The 24,090-nt window shown below is 34.4% G+C and overlaps 2 protein-coding genes across 2 annotated transcripts; both read left to right on the plus strand.

Moving 5' to 3' along the window:
* The first annotated feature begins 2,770 nt into the window (after positions 1-2,770).
* Positions 2,771-7,479, plus strand: LOC121248383 (CDGSH iron-sulfur domain-containing protein NEET). The gene is made up of 2 exons (XM_041146843.1): positions 2,771-3,236; positions 7,185-7,479. The coding sequence occupies exons 1-2, from the start codon at positions 2,968-2,970 to the stop codon at positions 7,285-7,287; spliced, it is 372 nt and encodes a 123-aa protein (XP_041002777.1). The 5' UTR covers positions 2,771-2,967; the 3' UTR covers positions 7,288-7,479.
* Positions 7,480-20,916: 13,437 nt separating this feature from the next.
* LOC121248301 (xyloglucan galactosyltransferase XLT2) lies at positions 20,917-23,149 on the plus strand. Its single transcript, XM_041146725.1, has one exon. It carries the CDS (start codon positions 21,200-21,202, stop codon positions 22,670-22,672), a length of 1,473 nt encoding a protein of 490 aa, XP_041002659.1. The 5' UTR covers positions 20,917-21,199; the 3' UTR covers positions 22,673-23,149.
* The last annotated feature ends 941 nt before the right edge of the window (positions 23,150-24,090 follow it).

Here is a 24,090-nt window from a genome sequence, read left to right on the forward strand (position 1 = left end):
ATAAAAAAAATAAAATTCAGTGCAAAAATTTGATAAAAATTATACGTGGAAGTAATTTTAGATCGTTCTTTTGTTTTGTTCTTTAAAATTTTTAAAAAGAGTCGTGCTACACGAGGATGTAGCTCGAGGATGGGTCGTCATTTGATTTTTTTTCATTCATTTTTTTATACTTTTTAATATTTTTAAAAGAATACAACATTATTCAAAAAATAATTTCTTAACTATTAATAATAATAATAATAATAAATAAATAAATAAGTTATTGAGATCCATCCTCAGGACTCATCCTCGGTGAATTTAGCTTTTTTCCTTTAAAAAATCTTAATTGGGTTTTCTGTTTTTCGGAATTGACGTGGCATCTGGGTCTCTAGCACATGGGATGTGCACGTCAGTACTGAAATTAACATGTTAATATATAGCTCAGTTTGTCAGTTTATTCCCGTGCACCGTTAGGCGTTAGCTTATTAAGAAAAAATAAAAAATATTTTTAAATAAAATTACATCGGTGAATATAAGAAGATAAAAATTAAAATTTTAAATTTCATCTATTCACTTTTATGTTTATATTTTTAATTTTTTAATAAGTTACGTAGTACTACATACTGCATAGTAAAGCCACGTCAATAAAAATAAAATGAGTGATATAACTGGAGTAACGTAATAAAATTTGTCTTTCTATTTCATGCTTAATTTAATCATTGTTCGTACTCTAAATTTATGAGTGACATTTAAATTGAGCTAAATTTAATCCAATGCCGGGTGTAGTTTCTAAATGGAAAATGCTATTTAGTCCTCTGAATTTATCGTTCAAATGGACCGTTTAATATGGCAGTACCACGTGATACTGCTATGTCATTTTAAAAGACAAAAGAAAAAAAAAAAAAAAAAACAGAATAGAGCACTCATTTTTTTTTCTCAATTGTGGGCATCTTCTCTTCGGATTAATTTCTCAATAATTTTTCATATTAATATCAATGACTGTAAAACAAAGTTCATCAACTGTAGGCTGTAATATTTATTTGACACAATAGAATAAAAATTAAATTATAATTTTGGAAATGAGAGAGATTAATCGAAACTTCTAGCAGCATTATTTGTTTAATAACTAACTGAATGATGTATTTTTGAAAGTTTATTAAGGATTTTGACAATCGTTTATAGTCAATAAATTATTCTACATATGTCACGATAACAAATTGATATTAGTGATAATAAATAAATAAATAAATTGTATTTTATGTTTTTTTAAAATATGATACGGTAATGCCACTTGGCACTGTCGGATCAAACAATTATATTCTAAACGATAAACTCAAACGGCAAATAGCAACGTCCTTCCGTAGCATGACTTCAATGGTTATGATTGAATTCTTGGTTAGATAGTGAGATGAGATGATATGATTTTAGATGAAAGTTAAATAAAATATTATTTTTTTAATAATAATATTTTAAGATTTGAAAATATTGAATTGTTTATTATATTTTATGTAAAAATTTTAAGAAAATTATAATGATGATATGAGATAAAATAAAATCATTTGTATATTCAAACGGAACTTTAATCTAGGATCGGCTACCATGCCGACCATAGGCGATCGTTGGACTATATCATTAGTGCATTCTGATTTTTTCTTTAATATTTTTCAAACATTTAAGAAAAATAAAAATGATTTACACATAATATTTTACATAATTATATTTTAAATGAGATATTTTTATAAAAAAATGTTATAAAAATAATATCATTTTATAAAAATACTTTCATGGAAGGAGTATTATTACTAAAAAAAACACAAACCCACTAATTGTAACTTTTTTTAATTATTTAAAAATTAAAAAATAAAATAAAATACACTACCAATCAAACTCAAGATACAAATCCAATGGCGCATATCCTTTAATCTAAACATGTTCTCACGTTTATTTTTGATCGTTCAATCAAACTCAATTCATGTCAAATTAATTATCGAAGAGATTAGATGCTTTTTTAATTTTTTATATAAAAGTTAAACCTATATCAACTTATTTCATACATTTTAATCTAAAAATTTAAACTCATTTCAATTTAAAAAAGTTAAATTTATCTCAATAAAACTCATAATATATTATTATTCACACTCAACTCAAGTCTCGTTAAGATATTGAGTTGAGTTAAGTTCTTTATGAATAATAATGAGTTGAAATGCTGAAGTGAGTTTTGTGAAACCTAACTAAGATAAGTTTAGATATATTTATGAGAAGTTGAAAAAGATTGTGAGTCTTAAGTTTAAAGAGATGTTGAGTTGAAAAAAGAATATAGATTTCACGTATAAAGAGATTTTAAATTTAGATGAGTTTAATAATTTAAAAATTAAGTATTTATATATTAAATTCAACTTAAAATTAAACTAAATTCAATTTATCTCAATTCAATTCAGTATAAAAACGAGAGCCCAACGCACAAACGTACACCTCTCGACAACTGACAAAATTATTATATATAAGAGAAATGATATACACATAATATATTATACAATACATTACACAACAATATTATAAAATGAAAATATTTTTATAAAATTATGTTATTTTTATAAAAATATCTCTTATTTAAAATATAATTATGTAAAGTGTGGTAAAATATGTTCTCTGTAAATCATTTTCCTTATATTATATATATAGTTTGTTTTTTTTATTGAACAAACATATAATTGATTTTGAAAGGCCGTCCTGATTCCCAAGTCCTTGGTCATTTGAGAGGCGCCAAGATAAGATTTTGGTGGTGAAAAAAAATAATAAGATTTTCGTGCGCGTGTCCTAAGCAGCCTCGCTCCAGATCCCCCACGGGCCACGTCCCTCTCGAAGGGCGTGGCCTCCACAAGTTCGTCACCCACCCATCTTTCAATTCCAAAATATAATTCACCTACCCCCACAGAGAGCCAGCGATTCATTGATTCAGACCCAAGGAAGTTCCAGAGATCCATTTCAATGGCGTCGATTCTAAGCTTGGTAGGTGCCGGGTTTACTTACAGCAAGTCCCCCGCTGAGGGCGTCAAGCGAAGCAGAGGAGGAACCACCGTTGGAGCCCACTCCGAGTCTTTATCTTTCGGTCATGTGGGTAGAGCCAGGCCGAATCGTGTGTTGGTGGTGAGAGCGGAGGGTCAGGGTGTTAACCCGGAGATAAGGAAGAGCGAAGAGAAAGTAGTGGATAGTGTCGTTGTCACCGAACTCTCCAAGCCTGTCACTGCTTATTGCAGGTAATAAAACCCCTCAGTTCATACGGTTCTTCATTTCCTTTCCCATCAACTGATTGTTGCGTAAGATCGGTTTGTTGGGTTTATGGAAAGGGAAAATTGCTAAGGGGATAATAGTTTAGAAGTGTTCTGCTACATATTGATTTATTGGGCTATATATTTACGTGCTTATTATTTGAAGTTAGATTTTAAATGTCAAGAGCCCTATACTTTTGGTGACCTTTGGTCAGGCACTGGGGTTGATAGGCGTCTTTCATATTATCAGGAATAACATTTTTCATGCACAAATTTCTTAGTCCACAAACACACATGAACACAAACAAGTTCCATCCAAATCAATTACATATGGCCAACTTATTGTTTCCGCTGCTCTTGTAATTGTCGTTGAAGATATATTTTCTTAGCTATGAAAATACTTTTATGTGTTTAGATATACTTTACTTATTATTGTGTAAAGGATAATTTCTTAGCTAATTTTCTTAGTAGATATATTTGTCAGATTAAATATTTTCTTAGCTAATTCTGAAGCAGAGTGACCAAACTATAATATAATGCTATAAGTGGCTGATTTTTCTTTCAGAACAGGATAGCATACAATGTCTAGAAATGTCAGGAGAATTTGTCAGTTTATAGATAACTTTGAAAACTTAAAGGAACTCAAAATTTTATGATGCGTAATAGTTTGTTTTATTTTTTCACTTATCAGAAGTTTGAGACGTCCCTTAATGCCACATTCATTTCTCTTATTCCCAAAATAGTTGGGGCATCTGAGTTGAAGGATTTTCTCTCTATTAGTTTGGTGGGTGGTGTTTATAAGATAATCTCGAAGGTACTTGCCAATTGGTTGAGTACAGTGATGGAAAAAATTATTTCTAAATACCACAAAGCTTTTGTTCGGGGAAGGCAAATTCTTGATTATGTGTTGATTGCAAATGAATGTCTAGACTTTCGCTTGAGGGAAAGGGTGCTAGGTGTCATTTGTAAGTTAGATATGGAGAAAGCGTATAATAATGTGAATTGGGATTTTCTTTTTTACATGCTTGGGAGATGTGGATTTGGGGTGAGGGGATGTGGATGGATTAGACAGTGTGTCTCTACTGCACAGTTTTTAGTGTTAGTTAATGGGAGTCCTTGTGGTTTTTTTCACAGTTCTCGCTGTTTGAGACAGGGAGATCTGTTATCTCCCTTCCTTTTTGTTATTATCATGGAAGCTTTGAGTCGAATGGTGGAGGCTGCTGTTGGGGGGGGGGGATTTCTTTCTGGGTTTAAGGTGGGAAATGTCCAGAATGGTTTTATCACTATTTCTCACATTTTCTTTGCAGATGACACTATTATTTTTTGTAATGCTTATAGTGGATAGTTTCAAGCCTTAAGGGCGATTTTATTATGTTTTGAAACTGTATCAGGTCTGAAGGTAAATTTGAGTAAGTCGGAGATGGTTCATGTGGGGGAGGTGCAGAGTATTAACTGCTTGGCGGAGTTGTTGGGTTGTAAAGTTGCTGCTTTACCATTGAAGTACCTTTGTCTTCCATTGGGGGCGCCTCACAAGGCGAAGTCTATTTGGGATGGGGTTGTGGAAAGATTGTGAAAAGGTTGGCGGGTTGGAAACGGCTTTATTTAACAAAAGGGGGTAGAATCACTCTCATTAAAAGTACCCTTTTCTAACCTCCATTGCCAGTAGAGGTGGGAAAACAGATTGAGAAATTATTTCTTACATTTTTGTGGGGTGGTATGGGTGAGGAGACGAAGATTCATCTTGTTGGCTGTAAAAAAGTTTGCTCTCCTATTTCAAATGGAGGTTTGGGGATTCGGAATTTGAGTAGTTTTAACAAGGTTTTGTTGGGAAAATGTTTGTGGAGGTATCAAGTGGAAGGGGTGTCGTTGTGGAGGGAGGTTTTAGATTGGAAATATGGGTTTGAGTTTGGGGAGGGGGGGTGTTCTAAGGAGGTTAGGGGGACCTATGGAGTGAGTCTTTGGAAACTTATTAGAAAAGGGGTGTGAGAATTTTACCCAAATTTTGTTGTTGATGAGGGTACAGCGTCTGTTTTTGGCTTGGTACTTGGTGTGGTGATAGGTCTCTTTGTAGTGTGGTCCCTGCTATGTTTCGTATAGCATCTAATCGGCTTGCATCTGTTGCTGATCTGTCAGTAATTTCGAATGGAATTTTGCAGTGGGATGTTGGTTTTATGAGAGCTGTTCAGGATTGGGAACTTGATGAGGTGTCTGATTTTTTCTGCCACCTTTATTCCCTGTGGGTTGGGGGTGATGAGAGGGAATAAAATGATATGTAAGCATACGGGCAGCAAAAAATTCTCGGTTCGGTCTTACTCTAAGGCATTGACTGTTCAGCAGTGTGTTTCTTTCCTTGGAAGCGCATTTGGAGGTCTCATGTGCCTTCCAAAGTTAACCCCTAGGGGTTAGCTCAAGTGTTAAAGTCCTTGGGCTTGGGGTATGCTCCCCCAGGTCCAAGGTTCAAATCTCCTTGGGTGTAAACAATCTCTAGGGGCCACACCCCCTGGTGAAAAGCCAGCGACTTAACTAGTTCTGTGTAGGGAAACTTTCGAGGATGTGGTGCACGGGACCGGGGTTTACTCTGCAGGAGTGGGTCCGAAGGGCCCTGCCTTGGAGAGGTTCCCCGACATAAATAAATAAATAAAAAAGAGAGAGAGAAGAAGAAAAGAAAAGAAAAGTGCCTTCCAAAGTTGCTTTTTTCATTTGGACAGCTTCACTTAGAAATATTTTGACAATTGGTCATTTGAGAAAGAGGGATTTTGTTATTATGGAATGGTGTTTTATGTGTAAGAAGCATGGGGAATCGGTGGATCATTTACTTTTGCATTGTGAGGTGGCTAAGGCTTTATGGGATGGAGCTTTTAGTAGAGTTGGACTGGTTTGGGTGATGCCGAGGATAGTAGTGGATTTGCTTGCGTGTTGGAGGGGGCTTCGTAGTTCTAAACAAGTGGTTGCGACATGGAAGATGGTTCCTTTGTTCCTTATGTGGTGTATTTGGTGGGAAAAGAACGAGCGATGCTTCAACGTAAGGAGTGCACCTTGGAGGAAATCTGGAAATTCTTTGTATTTACTTTATCACAATGGTTTTCTGTTATAGGTCTTGATGGAGCATCTGCTCATGATTTTCTGTTTTCTTCTGCTTTATAGTGTAATTAGGTGTTTCTTTTGTTTACTTCTTGTGTACATGGGCTTCGCCTTATACATTCGTTCAATAAAATTTCATTTTACTTATCAAAAATAAAAAATTTAAACTACACATCCAATAAGAGCTTGGAACTGTTCAAATGAGTAATCTTATAGTCTTATATCGATGCCCTAGTTTTTTTGTTCCCCAAATCAGTGTAGCATTCATAATCAACCACTTCCATGGGAATCAAACCACATTTTCCAGCACCACAACAACTCAGCCGTAGTCTACGAAGACACCAAATTAACTCCAAAAGTGAGAAGAATACTGAGAATCAGAAATCCATTGGAGATGAGCAATGTGGGGTTGATATTTTAAACTCAAGGTTCTAATTTTGAAACTTTTCTTACACTCCTCAAAAGCATAGGTTTTTCCTTTCTTTCTTCTTGTTTTAAATAATTTTTAGTTTATAAAAAAGTATTGCCATTATGTTTTCCTCTCTCAAGACACACGGATTCCTTTCTCAGAAATCCATCAGCCGTTTGGATCAATTTCTTCACTCCTTTGACTGCCTAACCCAGTTACGGATGTGGCCATTTGACTCTGTAACATCTTTCATAGGAAATTCAAGTCTTAAATATGGTACACCACAGACCACAAACGGCTGAAATAGACAGCTAGATAAAAGGTTCCATGAAGTGAATAACATGTAGCTGTATTCTTTTTTGAATTTGTCTGATATCATGCTCTTCTAGTTTGCCAAAGTATCCAAACTCTGAGCTTTTGTTTTTGTTTTTGTTTTTCCCTTGCAGATGTTGGAGATCCGGTACTTTCCCTTTGTGTGACGGAAGCCATGTTAAGCACAACAAAGCTACTGGGGACAACGTTGGACCATTGCTCTTGAAGAAAAAGTAACAGTAATTATAGTACTATTATCTAGGTACTTTATCTCATTTGTTGCGCTAGAGCTGAAGATGTTCATTTGACGAATATTATTTTCTGTACAATGGATTTTATTGAGTTCTTCAGTTTCCTGCCTAAACAATGGTGTCATATTTTAAAATTATGTCCAGAAAGAAAATATCAATAAATGTGTGTCTTGACTAATTAGCCGAATAACATTGGATTATGTTTGAACACGAGTATATAGAATTTGAATACCAAGAGTACAGCCGCTCTCATCTTTGCCATTAAGCATGTGAAATCTGTGCTATTAGTCCAAAACCATGTCTAGCTATTGGTGTGCTTACAATCAAAGAAGGTGAGAGACGAGAGACTGAACCAGAAAGTTTAATCGCCACCCTGAAGTTGGACTTCTTTATAGAGAACATAAGCTTAACAGTAAACCCTGTTTTAGAGGAGCAGTTAGAGATGCTGTAGCTTGACCCCTTTTTTTTTTTTTTATCCCATTTATGTAGTAAGCAGATGCTTATTTTAGGGGAGGGGGCTTTCGCATTACCAAGTTCTAAACTCTTTTATCCCCACCATGTATGGAGGTGGGATCCATTGATTTCTTGTGCTGATGAAAAATGTAATTTATGGATTCCCCCGTTCATAAAGTTGTTAAAGTGAGCCGGTTGAAGAGCCTTTGTGTTATAATTGCAACATTGCATTTAAGCTACATTAGCTTAAATAATCGTCCATGTAATTCATTTGAATGGTTTGAACATACTTGATGAATGCTATTTCATATTTGCCTTTGTATTTTGTGATGTTCTTAAGAGTATACAGATGATAATGATATACCATAACACATCTGAGTAAAAGTTTCTAGAGTGCATCCGAAGTGATCTTATAGGATTCTTGTTAATACTTGCATGTAGCCCCCTGCTATATGTCTATAATACGATCAGGGATGACATTACGCTTATCTGAGTTGAGTTGGCTGTTGGCATGGAATCACCATGTCCAGTATGGGTGACATAACCCCTTGAAAGGTTGGTTTTGATTGGTTTGTGATTTGATTTGAGGTTAATTAATATGTTTGTGCATCAAGTGCGTGATTTGCAAATGTACCGAATATGTACTATGTAGGATATGTTTGCGCTTCCTTCACACTTAGGTTTTGCCAATTGAGCTTAATTATCCTGTGATTGTCAATGGACAGCAACGCTGCCCATTATTGTTCATTATTCTTTCCTTATACAACTCTTTCCTTATTTCTCTAGTTAATATTTGACAGATTGTAACTTCCATGCATAGGGCTAGAATTAGGCGCATACTGATTTATTTCCATGTATAGAATTGCTTTGTAAAGATTATATAAGATACAGAACCCCTCAAGGCCAAGGATTGGGGGCCATTCACAGAATAGTTTGACTTATCTTGACAGTGATCACCTTGAGACCCATTTATTCAGTCTCATAAAGAATATGAAAACTGCTATTCTAAAGCTTTTACACCGCACACCGCTTATGTGGATCAGTCAGTGTGATTTAATTTAATTTTTTATTTTTTCCTCATAGCAAATAGAGGAATAGCATATATAGTAGAAGAAGATATAGTCTCTGAGTCAGAAGACTATGGCAGTTGTAACCACCTGGAACGCCATGGAAGTGGCAGGGGAAGCCCGAGAAAACCCGAAACTTAAGCTTGGACATCCAGTCTCCCTCCCTCCCTCCCTAGTCCCTCCCCAGGCCCTCCCCAACATGAAGCCTCGCTTCGCCTCATGTTCGTCGAGGTTCTCCCACTTCATCTCATACGCATTTCTATGGATTTGATTCAAATTAGAAATATTAGCTTCTCTCTGTGTTGGTGTTTTTATCATTTTTTCTTTTCTTTGCTCTTTATTTTCGTTTTCCGGCTGTAGCTAAGAAACCGTTGAAAAACAAGTTGTTTTCGCATTTGTATGTATTTTATGACAGCAAAGCACACGACTGACCGCAGCCCTTTCTTGATGACCGGTGATGCTTAATAGACTGGGTTCATCACATAAGGGTTTGAGGTGTGAGATTAACAGAGTGGTATTTCATCCGCATGCCATCGGTTATCTTTTTTCATTTTGCAACATGAATTACAAAAGGTTTACGGCTTGTTTGGTTCCTTAACTGCACTCAGTCCAGTTGAGTTCAATTTAGATTTAGATCTCTTATAATATTCAAATACCCAATTTCTAAATCACGAGCTTTGCTCTTCATAAGTCCAACACACCACACTTTCTTTTATTTTTTTAAACTTTTTTTAAAAAAATTTTGGGTATATTCTTCTTTAAATAATTGAATTATTATATTCGTTATCTATATACCACACATTTGGTAAAAGAAAAAAATTAAAAAAATAACAAAAAGGATGGTGTGTGAGGTTTATGAATAGAATTTTTCTATATCTAAACTCATCTTAACATCTAGACACATATAAACTTATCTTAGGTTGGCTCCATAGAATTCACTCCATTATCTCAACTCACTACTATTCATAGAGAATTCAACTTAACTCAGTTTAATATCCAAATGTAGCCTTAAAGTCCATTTTAGTTTGTGTACCATTGAGATCAACAAAATGAAAATAAAAATTTGTTCCAATCCATATTTTCCTTTTCGGCCCCTCTTCTCATCTCTCACTTTCTATTATCCTCGCTTTTAGGATTAAAACAATACATATTCTAAGTGGCACGATCTAAATGATCATAATGTGTTCTAGCTTGATGGGTATAATTTTATTTTTCTTTTTTTGTTAAAAAAAAAAAAACTAGTACTATTCCATCACTCAATCCTCTGCTAAAGAATCAAAAGTGCTTATCAAAATAAGAAGCTTTAATGATCATTGGATGCCAAAGAGGAAAAAGAACACCCTAATGATTAAACCAAATGACTTAGCTCGTAAAGAAAATGGTTAAAGCTAAATGTCTAATGTTCAGTAAAGCTAATGAAATGGAACAAAGTAAAGGGGGAAACATGTCTTATCATCCCTGGCTAGCAGTAATCGACAATTTGCTTAGTCCCCATCAGTGCCACCACCCATAATTCCAAAACCAGATAGCTGGACTTACGTAACATAAACATGTAATTTTTTCTTGGTTTGAATACTGTATTCAAGATTCAAGTAGGACGAATTCCAATGCCGAAAAAGTCTTGAGTTTATTTAGAGGAGACACCCTCTATGCTTCTAATTAAATATAATTTTATTTATTTATGTTCTATACGGATGTGTATATAAAATGACTAACGTTATAGGACGATATAAGATCCCGAGCTTATGTGGCGTGCATACCCTTATTATTATTATTTTTTTGTTTTAATTCAACCAAGTATGTCGGTCAAAATATATTAGTATCGTAATAATAATAGACACAAGAGTTGTCACATTCCAGATCATACTACATTAATTCGTGACAGACAATAAGCAAAACAAGGCACACGTTAGAAGCATACATGTAAGAAGATTGTGGTGCCGCGCACAAACCACAATCAATTTGAGATTTGATGAGGCTAGGCTACCAACCATAATATATAATAATAATAATAATAATAGAACATTAACTTTATAATCTGACGAAACACATCAAGTCATTTCAATTTGTGTGGTTATCTTTATATAATTCTTTTGTAGTTAGAATATTTTTTATAATAATAAGGTAAATGATTTTTTATGACAATATTTAACAGTTTACGCGTTGACAGTCAGATGCATGGACCTGGAATACACTTAATTCGGCAAGAATCTAGCGCAGACCCACAAAGCAGTCTTCACACTTCGTATACATGGATGCATGAGAGATGCATCCGAGAAAGCCAGTCCGGAAATTTTGTGCACTGCGTATGTTTGATTTACGGAGGGTTGGTATCCAGATCCACTAGTTCGTCAGAAACTATCTAACGCGATGTTGCGTCGACAAGTATTATCTTCAATTTCATAATCTAAATATTTTTTTAAAAATTTAAGAAAATATTGATAAATATGCATGACGAGGCCATAATAAAATAATATTCACAAACAAATATTCAATATTGTCGGATCAATTTGAATTAAAAGAAAAAACTCAATTCCCATGTGAACTCTTATGTCTTGACATTAAATGAGGGTGATTTATTTTTAGTGATAGACCTAAATCAAGTAACTTGACTACATTGTTAATGCAATTGAACTTAAATTGTAGGTTTGAATTCAAGGCATTAATATGATGAGAAATAGTTTAACCATAAAAATTTATATAAAAGTAAATTTATAAATTAAATAGGATGCGATATATTAAATTATAAAATTATTTTAATTATAAAGTAAATTTAACGTATCACATCATGTTATGTTAGTTTATAAATCTAATTTTATAAAATCTCTTTATGACTGTAATTCTCCACTAATATAAAATTATTTGGATGGTTGTCAAGTTTAAATAATTAGTGTAATATTAGTTGAATTGAACCCTCCCAAATTTGGGCCGACAGAACTAGGCATTGCTACGTCTACCGACAAGACAAAATTTATCGAGCTTTTGTATCGACGGTGTTAATTAATTAATTAATTAATTATTGTATTTTTAAAAAAAAAAAGATACTAAAATATAAACAAACACAAATGCTAAAAATACAAAAAAATAAAAAAAAAATCATATAATCGAGGGTCTATCATTTTCCTAACATTAAATGATGAGATAAATATAGATAAAGTTTGAATAGTGAGTTGAGATAAAAATTGAAAGTTGAATAAAATATTATTATAATATTATTTTGAGATTTGAAAAAATTGAATTATTTATTATATTTTGTATAATAATTTTAAAAAATTTATAATGATTAAATGAAATGAAATAAAATGAGTTGATATCAACTCTATATCCAAATAGACCATCTAAAAAAGTTTTTATAAAAAATAATTATTCTCATCAGTCACTATTTACTACTCCACATTAAAAAAAATATTATGTGTAAAATATGAGAATGAATAGTAATGATGTATAACAAAACACATTTTATGAAAGATAAGTAATCGCCTTAATTGAATGAACGTATATACATTATCGACATTACATTCAAGAAAATAAAAAGAGGGAGGGTCCCACGGTCCACGTTAAGAACATGGTATCATAACCACTTGTAGTTGTCACACATATAGATCAAGTAATGATAGGCTTATAAATCTCTTATTACTTTTTTACTATTTTTTAAATTTATTTATTTATTTATTTAATAGTTAAGAAAGTGATTATTACTGAAATTATATATTTTTTTAATTTTTTTTAATGATTAAAAATGTTAAAAAATATATTTAAAAATAATAATAAAAGAATAAAAATTTCATAATAGTAAAGAATGGTAAGTGGATAGTAAGTATATCATCATCCTTGACCAATTGGCTGAAGAATTGAAGCATAGAGAGAGACAGAGAGGCCAAGTCTCATGCAAGTTGTTCAACCACATCTCGCACAAAACTACAAAAAGCAATTTGTCGGCAATTACCCTCCAAAAATATTAACACTTCCGTTAGGACACAAACCCCCAAGAAAGTTCACGGTGGTTGGCAGGCTTTATAATTAATTAATTAATTCAAACGCAGCGGTGCTTAATTTAACAATATTTTTATCAACTTCAATGACGTCTATAATTAATTAATTAATTAATTAATTTAACAAGAGTAAAGCTATACAGCAACTTACTGAAGCACATCAGCTGTAGCGTATTTGAGCTGACTTTTTTTTTTTTTTTATCTTCTGTATGTTAATTTTTTTTTTTCTTTATACACCGAATAGCTCACTATACCACATTATCGAACAGAATACATCAACCGTTCTACATGTAAAGTGTGTTGCCGCTGCAATCATCAGTAGAAGTAGGCTGATGTAAAATTTATTCATTTAACAATATTTTATCAACTTCAATGACGTCGTCTTCATGCTGCTTCGTTTCCACCCATTGCCATGACAAATAGCAATGTGCCGATGTCTAATGTCTATCAGGAGTTGTCAGACTGTTGGTCAGCCTTTTTTTCGTCTTGGCCCTACATTTTACGCCACGTGTTGTAGTTCGCGCCGTGGACACGTTTTGATCGGTTTGTTTAATGAGATCCAACTAATCTTCACAAGTGCCAGCAAACACCCCTGCACTGCTCAGGGAGGTTTATTAAAAGTGGGAAAATAATAAAATTACTACTATTCTACTACTTATTTATTATTTATTTTATTATTTTATTTAATAATTAAGAAAGTAACTATAAGTAAAATTATATTTTTTTTTCTTAATAGTTAAGGATATTAAAAAAATACTTAAAAAAAATGATAAAAAAAATAAAAAACTTGAAATGAACTATGAGTAGTAAATGGGTAGTAATTGGGTTGTAACCCTATCACTACCCATTTGTAAAAAATAAAAAAATATATTAATACATTTAAAATCACTTCCTTAATCACTAAATAAAAAAAATTAAAAAAAAATTTTCCGAGCAATACACTTAAGCGATACCATTGAGGCGGCAGAATAACTTTTCTCTTATTAAAACAATTCTTATACGTACATGCAGTTTTTGGTACCAATTGTGTACCGATAGCCGATGTGGCTCTTATTATATTAAAAAAAAAAATACGAAACTGGAAGAGAAGACATACACGGCAAGACCTAGAGCTGCTCGCAAAAGAAATCTAAATTAAAATATCAAAATCGTTGTCTCTGTTTTTTTCAATCCCCAGCATGGAAGCCAAGGATTACAACAGCAGTTCTAAGAGTTTCTAATCGATTGTCATCTTCCCTATTCTCAAGCCAAACTCATGATTTTTACAATATGACTAGACAACCAAATCAGCCTTGAAAATTCCCTTTTCTAATATTTGATTCACTATGCAAAAACAACAACCAAGTGAATAAAAAAAAAAATGATCTCCAATCAAATGTTGGGTAGCCTATGTGCATATACTTGAAGCATTACTTGGAGTTTTGTCGTCATTGTCTTCATATTCGTTTTCATCAGAATCAGCTAGATGTTAAAAAAAAGTATCAAAATAACAGGGGCAATTGTGGTTCCAAGCACCCCTGTTACCATGGGCTCACCATTTTTGGTCAGCTATCATCTCAGAATCTAGTCCATATTCTCTTATTTCCTCCTCTGTGTGATGGATTGCTAGGTTGTATTCTCCACCACTTCCTAACTCTAGCACTCGGAATTCATAGTTCCTAAGATTGTTTAAGAGCTCAAATTGTTCAACCATCCACTTGAACCACTTCATGAGGAAGACACGTGAGGTTAGCCCGTGTGATATAATTACGAGACTCAAGTCATGGGAATGGTCATGGTGAAGCCTGTTCATTTCTATTTCCCTCCACAGAGATTCAAGGAAATCTGCAAGATTCATGTTATCTCTTCATTATTTTCATTTCAATCACATAAAATTTTGAAAACAAATTCTATTTTTTGTCAAACCAGACAGGAGAGAGGGCACGAAGATCCTGTTTTGTCAAAATTGTGTGTTTTGTTTTCTATTTTCATTTCACTTCAGATCCTGCCCAAAACCTTCAACTCATTCAATTACAATAAAAAACGGTTCATTTCATTAAATTAATCCATGTCAGCACCTGGGTGCACTTTGGTACGCAATCTCGCTTGACTTAAGAGTTTTCCTTATTAAAATGAGATGAAAAAATTTAAAATTTTAATAAAATACTATTTTTATTTTAAAATTTGAAATTATTGAATTATTTATTATATTTTATTTAAAATTTTTAAAAAATTATAATAATTAAATGAGATGAAATTATTTAAATTGGAATACTTTCTAAATTCAAAATCGAAAGAAGGCATAATTTATTTTTGTTTGATTATTGTAGAAAGTTTGGAAACTACTCTTACCTTTGGTTGATACTAAATTAAAAACTTTAAAAGACCAAAAAAATGTGATTTATTGCTAACCTAAATATGAGAAATTATACTTGCAACCGTCTGAGAGAACCGCCGCGTAACTGGCATCCACGTGGAAAATGAAACTGTGTGTTTCATATATACCAAATGACCGCGTTCCATCATTTTTGCCCTTCCTCCTGAAGAACTGCTCCCTTCGTCTTCTTACAAAAGAACACGAAGCCTTCATCCCAAATAGACGAAGACATGGTCGCAGCTTTCTTGTTTGCAGGTTCTTCTTCTCATCTTCTTCCTCAAGCTCTGAACAAGAATTAAGTGTGCGTGATCTTGAATACACAACACAGATTCTGTACCCAACAGAGATGCAACCCACCAGTTGGTTCACTAGATCACTGCTATTGATCTGGTTCTCCTACCTACAACGCGCGACTTCACTCTCTCTCTCTCAGATGCTTTTTCTCCTATTTTGAGCCAAAAGCTTTTGTGGCTGATGGATAATGATTTAGAGTAGAGGTTCATGGTATAGACGTTTTTTCTCCTATTTCTTTTTCTTATTTTTGTCTTCTTTTTTTTCAATGTCTTCTTGCTTTCTCCGAAAGGGAGAAAGCAAAATAAACAAAACTTTTAGAAGTTGTGTCGTGTGAGATACATTAAAAAAAAAGAACTTACTTCTAAACATCATTATAACCTTTTTGAACCTACTACCAATCGATCTGGGTTCGAGAAAATCATATGTTGTTCCTTTGACGGAGAGAATTTCACCGGTGGGGATAAGTTGGTTATTAACTGGAGTGATATGTGACCCAAAAAGCTGGAGATTGTGGGAGAAGATGTCCCCACTTATGTGGTCCCCAGATTCCAGTAAGATGGCTTCAAAGTAGATTGTATCATTCTTGTACTCCTTTACTGAATTGTATCTAAGAACGACATCATCTAATTTCCCATTTTTATTAGGGAGAATGACAAAGATCACAATTGCATCATAGTTGGTAAGCTTCATAGAAAAATCTCCCATCTTCAACTCGTACACTCCAACTTCTTCATTCGACTCGGACGATTAATAGTCTTAGCAAAAAGAACAGTAGAAAGAAGACATGTGACAAGGATACAACAGACTCGTACACTCCAACTTCGTCTATTTGTTGTTTATTGTTTTTTTTTTATTATTAAATATCGACTAACGTCAGTAGATTACTTGGTGGTTCCCATCGTCGGTTGTACGTAGCAAAACTGCTAAAATATTTAGATTAGAACTCGGGAGAGTTCCGTTGATTCATTTGGTATATCTATTTTTTTAATCCTTCAAATTTTTAAAAATAAAATTAACCCAATTTTTTTTTTCAAAATTTAAAATAATCCCTAAATTTTAATCATAATTTCATGTATATAGAAATTGGCCTCCCAAAAAAAATTTATAATTTTCTTATTCCCATATGCTTTCTAAACTTTTGAAAAATTTCAATATATATAGAAATGTCTCTCTCTAATTTTTTTCCTATAACCCTTAGATTTTGTATAATTTCTATCTATTATCTATTTTTTAAGGATGTGGCCACACTAAAATTAAATTAAAACTAAGATTAGTAGAAATAATAAGCTATTAATATTGATCCCAAAGTTTTTTATTATACAATATTAAGTTTCTTAATATAGAAAATACAAAGTGAAAATATCAGAAAAACCATTTAAGATTGATGATTTATATGAAAAATAATGGCGATGATGTATCTTTTAAACTTAATTGAGCAAGGAAAATTTTATTTAAGGTCTCAATTGTAGTATTCTATGCTTAATGTGACACCAAAGTGGATAGATTTTACATGAAATTTGGTAAACTAACTTAGATATTAGAACGAAAGATTGTATTATAAAAGATCACTTGATAGTTTCTACGAAGAAAATAATTTCTAAATATTTCATATTTACAAAAATAATAATAGACAAATATTATTCTATAAAATATTGTTGTCAAAAATTTGAAACATACATTAAGTTGTGTTTTTAAAATTTTATTTCTTAGTTATTTGATAAATGATCGAGATTTAATTTTATATATGTTTTATAATTTTGTAATACTCTTTCATTTTATATAAACATCTCGTGCGATATAAAAGTTGGTCCTCCTAAAAAAAATTGTTGGTTCTGTCACTGCACTTTAGCTCAAATTAAGAAAATTTCAGATTTCTAATTTTATCTCACTCAAGATTAACGCGCTCAAAATGATAGAAGATGATGAATAAATGCCAATGCTATTTTAATATTGATTTATTATTCAAAGTCATACATATTAGAATGATGCGTTTTAATTATTTCAAAAATTAACTATATAAATAAATCAACTTATTTGATTCAAAATGATAAAACACATGATAACATTTCTAGATTCTCATATTTGGATAGATGAATTTAAAGAAACAACATTAAGATCCCAATGGAATATCCTCTTTTAATTCATGGTTAAGTATTCAAGACTTGTAATATTGTGGATTCTTCTCTTTATGTCATAAGTTATAACTTATAAAGTTAGGAATTAGGATGGATCAAAGCGGCCATATGTTTGAGGACAAGATGAGTAGAGCAAATGTAACACCTGGGCCCAACATGAACCTAGTTTTCAAAAATTTTTATTTGGATTAATATGTATGAAAAGCCTACTTGAGCTTTAACGAGTAATTTTAGAGTAGGTCATGGGTCCAAAATTTATTTCGGCGAAGTATGGAATTGATTGGGCTTAATAATTAGGTTAAAATCTTCTAATGGGCCAAGTGGGAATTTGCCTAAAAAATTTATGGGACAAGTTGAATTATTTTAGAAGTTGAGTGGAGGCCATTAGTGTTGGTTAAATACTCGACCCATGAAAACTACCATTAAACCAAAGAGATTATTTGGACTACGCTAACTGGCCCAATATATTTATTAATTCCGTACAATATCCAAGACATGGGCCCAAATACTTTGAAATGGGCCCCAAAAACCCAATCTCATGAACCAGGTCCATAATCCATGCATGTCTCCATAGCATGCAAGTCTCTTTCCCATTAGGGTTCACATCAGCACCTTATTTAAGCACATTACACACATTCATGCACACTTTCCCTTCATCCCAAACACAAGATCTTAGGGCGAATTTCCTCTCCTTCCTCAGGTTCCTTAGGATCACTGCACTGTAGCCACCACCACCACCTTTCATTGGAAGCCAAAACCACCCCTCATGGCCATCACGTCCCCACACGCAGGTCTGCCCAACCCCATGTCGTAACCAAAGCCACTATACGTGAGTCCCTTCAAGTGGCAACTCCACTACATCTTGCAGCACAATAGCCCTGAACAGAAACCCAACGTATCGAGATCTCCCCCACATGACAAAAGCCGCCATACCCAACTGCCGCGAAACCAACCTCCACACCGTGAGCCCTCCTTCCACTCAAAACCATCGTGTGCCCCACTGCCTAGCCCACGTAAAACCGGCAACTACCTAAATAGAGAACCAAAGTGATCTCTATTTTTGCATCCCAAAACATAGCAAGAAATTCCCTCCCCATGCCCTTCCATTGACCGCCATCGTTTCTTGCCGGAAACTGTCACACGTCACGGTTATAACTCGGTCGTGCTACCCCTCACGCCACCATCGTCTTGGTCAACACACTCCACCGTACGTAAGTCCCTTTCTCTCACCATGTTCTCTCTCTCTCTCATCACTTTCTCTCTCCCTTACACAATGTCCCGCCGCACCGATGTCATATCCACCCAGGCCGCCACCACACGTGTTGCTCTTTCGGTGAGTCTAAGACCTCGCATGGTGCACTCCACTCATTCTTAGAACACAAGCTGGCCTTTTGAGTTATTATCGTAATATAAGTCTGTACCCAAATTTAGTGTTATTACAAAAATGCAACTTGTTTATATTACATAAAAACCCCTACCAATTAGTGTTGATCGTAGGATTTATATTTTATATATGATTAATAAAATTAGGGGAAATTAGGTGCTTGAAGGTGGAAAATTGTTTTGATTTTTTTTTTTTGATGCATTAGTCGGAGATATTTAGTAGATGTTGATTTATTTGAGGTTTACGAGAAATTTAGAATTTTAGGAAAATAAGTTATTTTAGTATTTCGGGCTTAAATATTAAAATATGGGTTTAATTAGAGATTTAAGTAAGTTACGTGTCTGTTTTATAGGTGACGATGGATTTCGTTAGACAGTGTTGTGGAAAAGTTCAGAGAAATAAAAAGTTTAAGTAAACGGAGTTCCTATGCTAAATTTTGCATAAAAGAAAATGACTGAGTTTGATGAAAAGTGCGCATGATATGTTTTGAAAAGAAATATGAAAACAACCGCAGTCATATATTCTGCATTACTTATAAGACTTTGTATAAGAAGAAAGTATTTTTTGTCATAACTGGTGTAGATATGAACTTATTTTTGACATTCTATTTCTGAACTTTGCAAAAAGAGCGAATAGGAAATCTAAAGATTTTTGCATGCAATGTGAAGATGTTCTGAATTTATTTTTGGAATATGTGAAATGATTGAAATCTATTCAGTACTCAGTTTTGATATAATGTGGTATCTGAAAAACTTTTGGCATGACTTTCTGATTCTGATTTTGTTATGTTCCATTAAGGCCCCGCCACAAGTAATAATAATGGTATACGACCCTGTCATGGGTTATAGTAGTGATATACGGCCCCACTACGGGTAATAATAGATGTATGCAGCCCTTCCACGAGTGATAATAGTGGTATACGGCCCTGACACGGGTGATAATAGTGGTATACGACCTTGCCACGAGTTATAGTAATGGTCTCTGTTTGAGTGCACACCATTTGGTTACAGAGTGATTTATGTTCTGCTTGTCTATCCACAGATGCACAACCTTACCACGGGGGGTTAAACATGGCCTTTGTTTTGATATGATGCTCTGATAAGATGATGATGATGTTCAGTTATGCTATGCCAAATAATTTTTAAATAAGAATATTTCTGAACTTTCGCTCTGATATTTTTGATAACATGTTATGATATTACATTATGAAATAAAAAATATTTTATTTTACATTATGAACTCTGTAAATGTTCATGTTTACATATTAGTATATATTCTCTGCTTACTGAGTTGTTGATAACTTACTTCCTATCTTCACAATAATTTTTTGATAATTTTGATGGTTTAGTTGGAAATTAATAATGGGAAGCTTTAGAAAGATTAGATAATCGTATAGGAATACGTGTCAAAAGGTACCAGTAATTATTGGAGAGTCATATTTACTAAATTTATTATTTTATGTAATTTGAGTATTTTGAGACGTAAATATTTTTGAGTCTTTATAGAGATTTTTAATTTGTTATGTTGAGGTCTTTTTTCGGTGTCCTCGTAGAGAAACATAAATGTTTGGTTAAAACAATTATATTTATATTTTATGAAGTATTTAGAGTATATATAATTAAATTATAAAGATGATTTTAGGTGACACATGAATTAACTTTTTAGACCTCTAGGACCGGGCGTTACAGCAAATCAAGAAAAGGGACCAGCTAAAAGAGTTAATAATATGTAAAAAAAGATATAAATTTATTTATTGCAAAAAATGCGAACACGAAAATTTATCACGTTATTTAATATAAAAACTATCTAAGTACAAAATTTATACAAGAAAAATATTATTTCCCATCGCCAATTAATTGGCCTAATGAAAAGATTATAATCAAAAGTATAACGAGCTTTACGCGCATATTTCCAAACATACGTAAATTAGCGCAAGAGCACATAAACGAAACCCCCCACGTGTCGGTTGACAAATCTAGCTTATGTTCTCTGTCGGTTGCCCTTGCCAGCCCTTAATCCTACCGCGAACGCACACGTGCCCTTTCCCCTCTCTCCACCTTCTTCTTCAAGCCTCTAAAATCCTCCACCGGTCCAATATCTCCCCAAACACCCAAACCCTTCGGCTTCCACCACCTCTCACCTCAAAGAAACCCTCACTATTCACAGAAACCCATCGTTGCCGGAAAAGAGTCAAAGACCCTCCTTACTCCTTCTCTGATGCTTCCCATTTCCGATCACGCTTCCTTCGAAACTATCAAGAAACCCCAAACCCCCGAGTTATTAGACCGCAAGAACTCACCCAACAAGCTCAACTCGGTTTTTCTACCTATCCACTATGCCCATTCTCGCATTTGGCTCCTCCTCACCATCCTCTCCATCCAGATACTCCTTCTCTTCACCCTCCGCTCTCTTCCTATCTCCCTTTCCCTCTCCCACCCTCGCCCCAGCGAATATGTCCAGAATTCCTTATCCGCTGACCCGAATCGAGATCAATGTGGATCGGGTCGAATATTCGTGTACGATCTCCCCGTAACATTCAATTCTGAGATTCTGGCCAATTGCGATGACTTGAACCCGTGGAGCTCGCGCTGCGAAGCGCTGGCCAATGATGGCTTCGGCCGGAGTGCCACCGGGCTTGTCGGGATCGTGCCGAAGCAGTTGGCTTCGGCGTGGTACTGGACGGACCAGTTCGTGTCCGAGATCATTTTCCACAATCGTGTCTTGAAGCACAAGTGTCGGGTCCTAGAGCCGGAAAATGCTACGGCGTTCTACATACCGTTCTACGCTGGACTGGCGGTGGGTAAGTATCTTTGGTCGAATTCGAGCGCCAAGGAACGCGATCTCCACTGCGAGATGATGTTAAAGTGGGTTCAGGACAAACCCTACTACAAGAGATCCAACGGCTGGGATCACTTCCTCACCATGGGGCGCATCTCGTGGGACTTCCGGCGGTCGAAAGACGAGGACTGGGGTTCTAGCTGTATCTACATGCGCGGGATGAGGAATATAACGCGCCTCCTGATCGAGCGGAACCCGTGGGACTACTTTGACGTCGGTGTGCCTTACCCCACCGGATTCCACCCCAGGTCAGACTCCGATGTAACGGCATGGCAGCGCTTCGTCCGCGACCGTAACCGCACAAGCCTATTCTCTTTCGCCGGGGCGACACGTGGCGCCGTCAGGAACGACTTTAGGGGCATATTGCTCAGGCAGTGCAACGGAACGGACGCGTGTACGATCGTAGACTGCGCGGGGTCTCGCTGCTCCAACGGTACATCGGCGATCCTGGAAACGTTCTTGAGCTCTGAGTTCTGTCTACAGCCCAGGGGTGACAGCTTCACCCGCAGATCGTTATTCGACTGCATGGTTGCCGGGTCGATCCCTGTTTTCTTTTGGAAGCGAACTGCCTATTATCAGTACGAGTGGTTTTTACCGGGCGAAGCGGATAGTTACTCGGTCTTTATAGACCGAAACGCCGTAAAAAACGGGACGTCTGTGAAGGAAGTGCTGGAGAGGTATAGCAGGGAGGAGGTGAGGAAAATGAGAGAGAAAGTGATTGATTATATACCGAAAATAGTGTATGCAAGACCTCAGGAGGGGTTGGAAACAGTGAAGGATGCATTTGATGTGGCCATTGAGGGGGTGCTAAGGAGGTTCAAGGAACAAGAGGAGTGGGGATTTAAGTGGTAATAATAGGGAAGGCCGAGGGTAAATCTGTGCATTGGAAGATATATGCGATGGTTTCAGCTATAATGTCACTAAGAATAGAGATTGTGGCAAATTTTTTTATGGGTTAGGTAGATGGTAGTTATTACAGTTATTTTTTTAAAATATATATTTTTTTTTCTAATGAGCCGAGGAAGGGGGATTTGGTACGTGTTGTTATTTTATTAGTGGGGTACATGATGTATGCAATTAGGGCTATTGTAAGTGACATTATAATCTGATCCTCTTATCGAGGAATCAGTCACAGAATTCTGGGTTCCATCAGCAAGTGGACCAAATGAGCAGAACCACACACAGTGGCGGATGGATATGGTGGATGATTGTTAGGGCAGTGCACCCTTTTTTATTTCTTGGGCACCGTGCATGTGGCATTGTAGGTATCCAAGATTATCATGTGTAATTGAGAAAATAAGTGATGTGCGTTATCATATTTGCACTTTATGAATGTGTTTCATTAGAGCATTTTCATCTTTCAACCAAAAAAAAAAAAAAATGTAAAAAGGAAAAGAAAAGGAATTGGTCTATTTTTGCTAGGTCGAGGAATTTGTCATTTACAACAGGGTTTCAAGTTCAATGGAGAAGCTTTAAACGGTGGTACAAGTTTCATTTTCATCCTCCATCCTACGCTGTTTTCTTCCTTTGGATGTAGATTAATAAAAGAAGAAAAATATTAAATGTATTAAGAAAAATTTAAAAATTTATTTTTTAATTATAAAATTTAAATTTTAAAAGAAAACTAATAAAATGAGTATTGTAAATAAAAATATAAATAAAATTGTAGATAGATGTAGCACTGCTCATTTAAAAAAAAAAAAAAAAATCAGATGCTGGTGGGTAGAGTTAAAGGCAGCTGAGTATATAGAAGATGCAAACTGTCTAGTATAATAAGTTTGTATCATGTTGACGTAAAGGTTTGTTGACTCGGTGGATCATGATGCAGGGTCTTTTTTGTATGATTTTTTTACTATCCTGTTTTTTATTTATTTTAAAATAATTTGAATATTGTTACATTAGTAGTACAGAAATTTGTGGCAAACATATGCCAAGGTATAAAATATATCTGGAGGAAACTTTTTTCAATTCATTTCTAAAAATAATAATTGTTATTAAGCATATGACCAACACATACGTTGTTAAGATTCAAAGTTAAAAAAATTATCATGGATCCCAGCTTCCTTGAAAAAGGTTAATTAAAAATAATTGTTTTGAAAAAGTTGGGACTAAAATTTAAGAAATTAATAGAAAATGAATATACGAGTTTCTGAAAATATAATTAATATATATTTTTTGGGAGTTGAGACTTAAGTGTTTGGGAATTAAAAATAAGTATATGGTTTCTTTAGTACTAGTCGAGAGGGAATGGGGTTTATTTGGAGAACGGT

The sequence above is a fragment of the Juglans microcarpa x Juglans regia genome, chromosome 2D (assembly GCF_004785595.1).
Source record: "Juglans microcarpa x Juglans regia isolate MS1-56 chromosome 2D, Jm3101_v1.0, whole genome shotgun sequence".
NCBI classification, from domain to species: Eukaryota; Viridiplantae; Streptophyta; class Magnoliopsida; order Fagales; family Juglandaceae; genus Juglans; species Juglans microcarpa x Juglans regia.